The sequence below is a fragment of the Phalacrocorax carbo genome, chromosome 3 (assembly GCF_963921805.1).
Source record: "Phalacrocorax carbo chromosome 3, bPhaCar2.1, whole genome shotgun sequence".
Classification (NCBI taxonomy): Eukaryota; Metazoa; Chordata; class Aves; order Suliformes; family Phalacrocoracidae; genus Phalacrocorax; species Phalacrocorax carbo.
In genome coordinates, this window is record NC_087515.1 from 32449650 (window position 1) to 32460282 (window position 10633).

General features: G+C 44.4%; 1 protein-coding gene across 1 annotated transcript in view; it reads right to left on the reverse strand.

Moving 5' to 3' along the window:
- Window positions 1-8766, reverse strand: part of TOGARAM2 (TOG array regulator of axonemal microtubules 2) — a 31555-nt gene extending 22789 nt beyond the window's left edge. The window contains 8 exon segments of the mRNA XM_064445484.1: window positions 452-605; window positions 1542-1732; window positions 3545-3591; window positions 4830-5002; window positions 6581-6816; window positions 7267-7383; window positions 8325-8456; window positions 8742-8766. Of these exon segments, the coding sequence (XP_064301554.1) occupies window positions 452-605; window positions 1542-1732; window positions 3545-3591; window positions 4830-5002; window positions 6581-6816; window positions 7267-7383; window positions 8325-8456; window positions 8742-8766 (1075 nt within the window).
- Between the last annotated feature and the right edge of the window lie 1867 nt (window positions 8767-10633).

The window sequence follows — 10633 nt, forward strand, 5'->3', positions numbered from 1 at the left end:
TCAGCAGGGAGTGGTGTGAGCAGGATAATCTGTCCTATCACGTGAGCAAGATCTTTTGTGCTTTAATTAGAAATAGTTTAATTTTGTTTCTTCGAGGTTGCACCTTGGTTGAAAAGCATTCTTTTGGACTCACTCATTCACCTTTCCTGGAGGCTACTCTCAATTAAAGAGTTTGAAGACCCAGTGTAGTTTGCAAGACAGAATTATCTAGTCTGAAAGACTTTATAGGAGAATGGGAGAAGGTGATATTCTGTGACTGACTCAGTGTGTGCCACAAGCAAGACACTTCATGCCTCTGTATTTTTCTTTTGAAAACAGAAATAAAACCTATTCTAACTTCCACTCAGATACAAGTGTAACAGCCTTCCAGTCTGATTTCACAGACATTTGCAACACTATGCAAATAGCAAGCAAGTGAACAAAAAGGCCCACAACTATAGCAACCACTTACTTTCTTTGGTTGCATCCTCAGGGTCACCACTGTGTCTAGTGAGGTGCAAAGACTTTTCTCTCTCTTTCTCCCTCTCTCTACGCAGAAGTGCCAACTCTCTCATTCGCTTCTGGTGTATTTTCTTCTGAGCTGATTTTGACAAGATAATATGGATCTAGATGCAATGGAAATACATCATGGACCGTAGAGAAAGATATGCAAACCATATACAACACCTCATCGGGAACACAGTGGTAGAGTGTCACCTTCTTTAATGCAGCTCCGTATACATCCCAATAGTTTCAGAGGAATTCCTCCTTTCCTCACCTTGGCATACAGTTACACCCAGTGATGTGTAACACTTCATTGCCATAACCTTCTGCTAGTCCAAGATATGGTTTCTCAATCTATGTCAGGAAGCCCTGCTTGAGCCAAGAGAGTCATCGGAGTGTTCCAAGACTTATGAAGAGCTCAAATTACCAGTGAACAGGCAGTTCAGTTCCTACAGGCCAAGGCAGGGGAATAAAAACCATCTGCAATAACCAGCAATGAGAGGTAATTTGCTGTTTCTTAACACTCACAGCCAGTAATTGCAGCTACTTCTCTCTTCCTTGCTTCTGAAGGACTCAGCTGCTCTTTGAGAACACAGGAGTCCAAAAAAGGAGTCATGTGAAAACAAGTTGGAGAAACATTGATGCAGAATAGAGAAATTGAGAATGAGAGGGTTGTGAGATACAGCAAGAAAGGTAACCAAGGAAAAGCAAGCTTTCCCATTTTATTTTGCAGCCTTGCTTACACTCAACATTATAATATTTGCTCGTGTGCTTCTGAGCATGCACTTTGCACATGTTCACCTATGTGTAACTTGCTCTGCCATTCAGATCTGCTCTAAACTGGCCTTCATACATAAAGAATGCTTCTTGCACAACCTTAGCATATTCTCCCAACCAGTGACTTCTGCACAAGTGAAAATACTCAAGCAATTGCTCTGTAGCTATCAAATGTATTCCCAAGAGAATCCACTCCCCAGGAGAAGCCGACTATGATTTTTAGTGACAATTTGTTCTAAGCACTGAAGGGAAGCCTACAAACACCTGTCCTTAGCCCTTACCCTTCCATTGCTGTCCTTCAAGTCGTCATCACTCAGAAGGGGAGGGTTCACGGGATAGTCCATCTTGTTGGCCTGGCTGAGAGGGAAGCCTGTTAGCTGGGGCACACGTTCACATAAATGTCCAGCAGGCTTCATGCCTCCAAAAGCATGATGCTGGAGAAGAGGCAAGACGGGCTGCACACTCTGGAGCTCTGATAAGACACAGATATAGACTGTGTATGAGAACAGCAAGGAACATATCACCTCTCCAAACAGACAGGGTACTACCGTATTGCACTAGCAGAAATGACATTACTTTGTTGGCCATCAGACCCAAACTTACTGCATGATAAAGGCCTCAGCCCTTGGTTTCTTGGGAGCAGCTGTGTTTAATAGAGAAGAGCAGAGAGATTGAGATAGACCTTGCCAAAAAGATTCTTATCTGTTCCTATCCATTTTGCTTTTAGTAAACATCCTCTTTTTCCCAGTTACTAAAAGAACTAGATTTTAATAGCTATATGCCTTTGTAGAGGTAAGAATCAACACTTCCTCCTCTTTGCTGGAATATTTTAGAGGTCATTTAATGAAAAGCTTCGGATTTCTTGTGTTCTTGAAGTAGAGATTAATTTTCCCCAAGGAGTTTCATTCTAAATTGTAGCAGATCAGCCCACTTTCTGGGAAGCCTGACTAAAGGTTGATTTTTCTTAATGGGAATAGCACAGTGCAGATCATTCTGAAATACTCTCCAGCAGAGCTGTTAGAACTCAGAGAACTAATCATTACATGGCTTCACAGATGACAAAATCATGTGATAGCCAAGTAAAAATGTAATAACTTTCTTAAATCAGGATTTTTTTTCCCAGTGGAATGGTCAAGTCAAAAATAAGAGAGACAGACATGGTTTAATGATGTAGCTCATTTTTAGTCCAGACTGTATCCAGCAAAAATGTCACCTTACTTACTCAGCAATACTTCTTCCTAGTTGCATTCAGCTTCCTACCTGCATACCAGCAATAAAGGAATCATTCCTATGGGGCATGCCCATTATTTGGCAGAGCTAACACTGAGCTGAGGGACTAGCGGATCTTATCCTTTTTTCTGCATCAGCAAAAATTATTTGTTAAATTCTCTCCGATCGATACAAACGCACAGATGGCAAAGGGACAGCAACAGTGTCATTCAGGTTTTCAAATTGGAAGTGTTGGCTGACACAGATGCACCAGACACTGCATTTTTTCTTGCAGAACTCTTATTGCTAGTGATAATGCAAGGCAGGGATGGGGGAGAAGCCAGTAGGCGTCTCCTACCCCAGCCTCAGTTTGCAATACTGACAAATGCAGATAGAGTAGGGGGAAGAGATTTGTAATCATAAACCTAGCACATGTGGTTTGAGGTAAATGAGTTGTACAAAGCAAACCTCAGTTCGCTACTCAGTATTTAGTTTAGTCTTGTGCTTTAAGAGGACAGAAAGCTCAGATCCTGCATAGGCTGGATCCTTTGTTAAGTCTCTTTCTCTGTAAATGGAAAATTCACAAGGACTTCCTATCACATGAGGTTTCACTGTTTCTCCCAGTGCAAAAATAGGCAATGTTGATGAATCTACTTCAGATCTCAAAGGGTTCAGTTCAGAAACTGCTCCAAGGGAAAGTTTTCTCCTTCAAGTGTAGCAGGAAGGAGTGGGAACATTTCTCATTTCGTGTGAAAGGCCTCACTTTTCTCTAACCTTTGTAACATTAGAGAGCTTGCAGGGAGATAAAAAGGTATGAGTGTGAGGTAGAGGAACACTTTCTATTCCTTCTGTGCATTTCTGGGGCCCCAAGGTACCTCTCCAGCTCCTGCCATACATAATCTGATGCTGGAATCATTTTCACTGGATCACCAGAGCACATCTCCCAGTGACTGGGCTCTGAGGGAGCCATGTAAGCACATCAAGAAATCAAAAAAAATTACAGCATGGTTTTCAACCGAACTATGGGTCAGGATTCCCATGGTTACTTTAGGATAGCCTTGCCTTGCGTACCTACCTAGATATTGAAGAGTTGCATCTTCACTTCCGCTACCTGATCTTGGCCTTAAAAAAAATTAGGACAAAAGAATATATGAGGAGATAGGAAAAAGAAGGGAGGGTAGTATTAAGGGAGGAAATCAATCTTAGCGTGGTTATTCTTATGAAGGAGGAAATGCAGCCCATAAAACCAACAATACACAAAGCTGATTAATTGCCATTAAACTTTCAGTTGCTGGAGTCACACAGAGCTCATCAAGCTCCAGCTGAAACACAGGAGTAATTCTTCAATTTGGGCCTTAACTATTAAATTCTGCTGTCTCTCCTTTTGGAGCTAAGTGGTTCTCACCATTACATACACCCTTTCTGAAGCAGCAAGAAATGTTAAGCCAGGCATAAGTCTGTATTGAGGGGAGCTACCTTTACACTGTTGCAGAAGCCTAATTTGCCTGGTCATGACTTCAGCTGATGACAGTATCTTGTTACACATGATAATACCACTGCTGCCTCCTGATAATGTTTTTACACCTCCCTGCTCTTTCAAGAAGAAAAAGGGGTTTTCCAACTCAACTAGTAGGTAAGTATATTCAGATTGCACTTTAAAAGCCCTGCTGAAGCTTTTAAATTGGAACTATATTTCTATGACTCCCTATTTATTGTTATAGCTAGGATAAGATTGACAGCTAGATTTCCCCATGCATAGCCAAGCAAATATCTTTCCATTAGTTACAGCCCTATAACTGTCCTCTAACACCTTGCCCCCTTTGACCTTAAAACCATATGTAAATATTAAACACCTATAGGATTATACATCTATAAACTGAAATTTATCTGGGCTCTCATTTCACAGTGAAGGCCCAAACACAGAGAAGTTACAACTAACATTTACAGAAGCAGCATCTGAATTTGCAGATGGCTATACAATAGTCAGTATTTACCCTAACATATTCTTGCAGGTATAGAAACAGGCAGACAAAGATCATACACAAAACCAGATGCTGTATTCAGATCCCTGCAATACAGTCCCCAAATGGCACCACAAAGATTACAGAATGAATCAGTATCAGAGTCCAGCAGAGGACCTGCTTTTAAAGTCCTCTTCAGTCTTCCCTCCTCCTCTCCCCTACCGCCCCTGCTCTTAGAGTGTATGTTTTGTCATTATGCTGGATCACCATAGATATGCAAAATGGTGAAAGCACAGAAGTTTCCGTAAATATATTAGAGAGCTGACTGTGGAAAATAACCTCACAATACAAGAAGTACGAGGTGAACAGCATGTCGGACAAACAGACGCCTTGGCTTACCTCATCTCCAGGGTCTCTTGGAAAACCAGGTCCTTGGGGGAGCTTGGGAGAGACACTGCTTCGCTGCCAGGATCCCCTTCAGATGGTCTCTCTGACTTGGGGATAGGGGGAATTAAAACCACTCCCAGTGACTTCTTCCCATCCCCACTGCAATACAAGGGTGGCAGGGAAGCCTGGGAACAGTAGAAGGTAGTGGTCAGCTCAAGCATCCAGCCTTCCCCCTTTGATACCATGAGAAGTTTAGCTATGCTTTTAGGTAGGACTTGACAGGAAAAGAAAAGCCAAACTGATGGGGCAGCTTGGCCTAGGATGGGCAATGGAAGGGGAAGTGGTGAGGCAGAGACCATGTCACATGCCGTTGCCAGCTCTCTCCCTCACTCACTGCTCTGGCAGTGGCTACATTCCCACCTGGCATCCATCTGCTTGGTATAAGGATGTTCTGGGGTGCCATTGTCTCTGTTAGCCTTTCTGATGGTATGGGAATGAGTTTAGATCACTATCCTCTCCCTGCTCCTGGAGTGCCTACCAGCCATTGCTGAACCGCAGCCAAGCCCCCACAAAGACATTTTGCATGCTGACAAAACCTGCTTTTCTCAAGACCATAATTTTTCTGCTTCTGCCCTTCCTACAATCCCCCACCAGCCTTTCAGCCCAGATGCTAATGTGCTCTCCCGGATGCTTGGTGCTTTCCAGCTCCCACACAATTCATCCTCTCAGCCTCACTGTCATTTATTAAGTTCAGCAGAGCTCTCTACCCTGCTGCTCTGTGCAAGGTCTCTCTGCCTGCTGGAATTACTTCAGGCTCCCCCTGCCATGGCTAGGAAGGGGGTTGGAGGGAGCAGGGGAAGATGCATGCTCTTCCTTAGTATCCCATCATTCTTGTCTCAGCTAAAGAGGCAAATAAGGACCTGGTCAAACACCGGTGAAACCAACAGACTTAATGTCAGGGATACATTTGGTCCTGTATCTGCAAGGCTGAAATGAAGTACACTAGCCTTTTATTGGTTATCCTGTTTACAAAAGTTATTTATCTGCCTTGTCCTGCCCACCACAGCAAAACCAATCCAACTGCAGCTTCTGCCCCTCCTGCACAGGCAATCAAGTGGATGGGGTATTGACTCTATGCCCCATGGCCAGAATTGCCAGTTCCTATCACTTACCCCTGGGCAGACCCATGGGAGAGGATAAAGTTGTGCAGGGGCTGGTGAAGTCTAGAAATATTAGAGATAACTGTGCAGAAGGATATGGCTGTACAACTCAAAAGCTGAGACAAACTAAAGCTGAGTTTTCAGGACTGCCTGCTCCAGAAAACATCTTTTTCCATGTAAACTAGACAGATCTGATATAAAAAGCCACGAAGACACTGGTGTGTCTGCAACAGTAACAGCAATGTACAGTTGGTTCACAGATATGTGTATTTTACTAACTGTAGAAGGATATACTTGACCAGATTAGGTACATTTAGTTGATCCCACAGGTTGCTGATATTTTCTTAGTCACAGAACACAGCAGGAGCCACTAGAGAGCACAGAAACTATTCGAAAACCTCTTCTCCTTTTGATATACACTGAGGACACGAAGTCTGCAGTATGCATGTTGCAAAGAGAGCCTGAAATGCAATGTCCAGCTGAGCTCTTCCCTGGCTCAGATGCTTCACTGGGCTCACACCACAGGGAAAGAAGATCTCAAAACTCTGCCTACAAGAAATAAACTGAGGATGCCCCACACGTGATTTGGCTTGGTTTCCTTACATTATATCCTTTTCCGTCTGACACTGGCTGCTCGTTATTCCCATCGCTGTCATCACAGCTGGTGCCATTTTCCCCATGCTCCAGCTCTCCGTTGCTCACCCTGCTGGGCTCTGAAGAAGGACGCCTGTTCTGGATGGGAGGCATGGGCTCAGAGGTTACCAGGCAACTCTGGGAAGCTGACCTGGAAACTACTGGCTTCATGGTAGCCCCCTGAGGGTCACTGCAGTCAATTAGGCCTGCAAAGCAGAGACACGAAGCATAATAGAAATAGAACTGCAAACGTACATCATCTGAAGGTAGATATTTCATTGAACAGATATCTTGGAAACTTCTAAATAACTGCACAAGGAAACATGCTCATGCTCCCAGCCACTTGAAGCAGGCCAGTGGGCAACACTTATCCACTTCCACAGAGCCACCAGAGGAACACCCTGGACCACTGGGCTCCCATCAGACAACAGGGAGCCCATGGATCTGAGCTTACCCAGAATAAGTCACCTGTACATACACCCTCCTGCTACTCTCCCTGCCCCACAACAACAGGAGGGCTATGCAGGGGACTGAGAGCAGGGGACTGAGATCAGGGGGACACATGCAGATAACTGTTCACTGGGAATGTGTGCTAGCTCTCTAAGCTGGGAAAGGACCCTTCTTCCCACAGGAGAGCAAGCAGGCTCCTGCCTTACCGCTCCGCGATGCTAACAGGCCCTCAGGTGTCCTCCTCATCTTTAGCTTGTTCTCAATCGGAATGGTTTCCAGGGCAACGCTGCTCACATCCTTCTCTTGGGGGTCCTGCATCAAGACTTGATAAGAAAGGTGGGACAGATCACTTCCATCCCCAGTTCTGAGGTTGTGCACACTAGCCTTGCTGACCCAGCCACCCAGGGGAGAAATGGCCCTTGGATAAGGAGGTTTCCCAACTCTATTGCCATCCCAAAAACTCAGATGCATCTTCAAATGGTTTGTTAATATGGACTGTAAAGAAGCTATAGATCAGGTAAAACAGAAGTGAGTTAGTTGACCTCACACCTTTACAAGCAACCTATCTAATGAGTGAGGCATTTAAAGGTTTTTTTTTAATAATTCAGAAGATCCGTTTGTTTTTATTTTTCATAAAACTAGCATCAGTTTAATTCTTCTGAACAGCATTGAGCTAGCAAGCCAGGAGAGAGACATTGAAAGCCCCACTGGTAAGAGGAGGAAAAAAAGATTCCCATTTCAGGACTTGGGTTCTGTGAAGACTACTAGTAAAGACCCACAAGGCGCTACTGGGATTTCTGGAAAACGGAAAGACATCTCAGCAAGCAGGCAGACCTTGCCAGTGTTTTTACAGCACTCTCCCATCCTCAAGGTCAGATCTGATGGGCAAACAGAAGAAGAATTGGGAATTTACCTATGGTGAGACCACACATTGATAGCAAGGATAGAAACAGAACTCACATCTTATTACCATGCCCAATTTATGGCCAGTTGGGCCACAGTCCCTGTCCTAGCTGCCAGTAGTAGTGATTTGGCTACTGCCAATAATGGAGAAAGCATAATAAACTAATGATAGAGAGAAGTGATGGCATGTGTACCACTGGAGGAAGGCATGATCACCTGCAGCACTCTGCCAGCCACCTACTCTAACACAGAGCCAGCACATGAGGACTGACCTCCAAGGACCATTTCTCCCCAGAATCAGGCATTTTTTCTTCATTTGGACAAGGCTGCCATTGCATAGTCAACCCCTTTCCATCCTCACCTTCTTCAGTAGTCCAGCTGCTGCCACAAAACTGCAAGTTCAAATCAACAATTGCGCCTCATAGAGCTGTGTGTCTGGGTTTGAATTTGGGAATGCTCCAACAGTAGACAGCAACTGGGGCATGGTACTTAGCTTTAAAATAAGGACATTACAGATGACTCAAATTCACAGCAGTTGGTATGGAGAGGGAAAAACAGACATCCCTTTGCCATGGGAGACTAACATGGCAGTGGTGCCCTGCAGTCCCAGCCTCTGCAACGTTCTGTTTGACCTCTCAGTATTCTGCCTGGTGAGCGCTTGCATTCCAGCACTTTGACAGCTGAATGTTCTACAAATTTGCATATGTTTTGCATATGTAATTGCCCATCCACCACTGCAGGACTTCTTTCATCTCCTTTCAAAGGGTAGGAAACCCACAATGGTCTCTAGAATTTGACAACATCTAGTAAGTAGACGCTTTCCAAAGCTAGATTTAAAGTCATTTTATTCTGTAATTCCTGCTCGATTTTGGGCTGGGTTTTGTTGGGTTTTTATTTCTCTTAACAACAAAGAAGATATGAGGACATAAACAATTAATCACCAGGAGTTATAACTAAAAGAAGGTTTGCATGCTGCATTACATGTCCCAGTTATTCACTGGGCTTATTTGATTACTCTATCTGTAGGATATAAATTGTCTACCCAAACATTCTCCTTTGTTCTGCTTCACTGTTACAGGGGTTTATTCCCTGGTTTCTTTACTGAAGAGACACCCAAAACCAACATAAACATGGCCTGCCTCAAAAAATTTCTGATCTTGGCTGTTCCTGAAAATTCAAAATTACACACAGTGTGTTTCCCTGTCCCTTGTCCTGGCCAATATCTTCCCCATTATCCAGCCTCTAAGGCTGGGTTCTCACTTGTACAGCATGAAGAATAGCTGCTGCATTTGCCAGCATCTCCAGGGTTTCGTGATCAGCACTCTGAATGCAGCTTTTGTACACGCTCTGCCTCCCTGAGCCGAGCAGCATTCCTGGACACTGGCACTGCTGCTGCAGGTGAACATCCTCCAGGCAAAGGCTGCAGGAATGGGATTGCAACAAGGCTCAGCTGAAGAAGTCTCCAGTCTGCTGCAGCCCTTTACCTGCTGCAAAATCATCTTGTGTTGCCATGGCAGGGGGACGACGGGCTCTTCGCAGATGAGAGTCTACCCGATGTGCTGCTGGTCACTGGGCCTGATACAGCTGCTGGTGAGTTCCCCCACAGCATCAGGAGCCTACATGGAAAAATAACACTGCTAGTGCAAGTGACAGTCAGTGATGCCTGGCATTGCCCTGCCTACAGGGGATTCCCGCATACAAAACTGGTCAAGTTGAATGACCAGTTTAACAGGTGTTAAACCAACACAAAAATATATTCAAACTATGCATTTTCCACATTCTGTCAAAATCATGGCCAGAAAGTCCAAATGCTGGAGGAAGACCGTCCTAACTGGATCCCAGCAGCTGCTCTCTTCATGGCTGTATGAGCATGGCAGCAGGGGCAAGTCTCTTGCCACACCCACGGCTGTTGGACACAGTGCAGCGCATTGAAGTTGTTCCCACTGAACTCAGTGCTGCTGCTGCAGCAGGAGCATCCTTTCGTACATTTAATAACAAGGAGCTGTAATGTTCATGGGGCAAGTCCAGTGTGACAACCGAAACAATGGGTGTTTCCTTAAACTTATTCATTTCTTATGGCCCAAGCGAGAGGTAAGAGGGGATTTTGCAGAGCGTACCTTAGGAGAAGAGGTCAGAATGGTAAGCCAGCAGTAAAAGTCTTATAAACCTCAGTGAGTACAGAAGGATGCCAGTGTGAACTGCTTTTAAAAATCCACTCATAGGTGCCCCTAAAGCTCTGCAAACAGAACAACTGTCACATGGTAGCTAAATACAGCCAGAAGGATCAATCACAGACACAGTTCTGTTAAATTATTACAGAAGGAAAAATGCCTCTGCACTCTATGGAAGAAGCAAAGGCAGGTCCCTATTAATGTGTTCTGTAAGCTTAAAACAAATAACAAAGAATGTCTGTACAAGGACTTTAGGTACCCTACTATCAATAAAGCTTACAGTCAGATAAAATGGTATCCTCAAGCAAATTTCAATAGAAATCGTTCATATTGCAGCAAGGCCCTGTACTGCTCCACCCCCTGCCCAAGAGATTTATCTCTGCTCAAAAGCTGTCAAAGCATTCATCTGTAGTAAAGCAAGTGATTTCAGAAAGGCTGGAGTTAGCTGAGACAGTTAACCCACTTCCGACTTTCACGCTTTTTGTTAGTCTAGATAAAT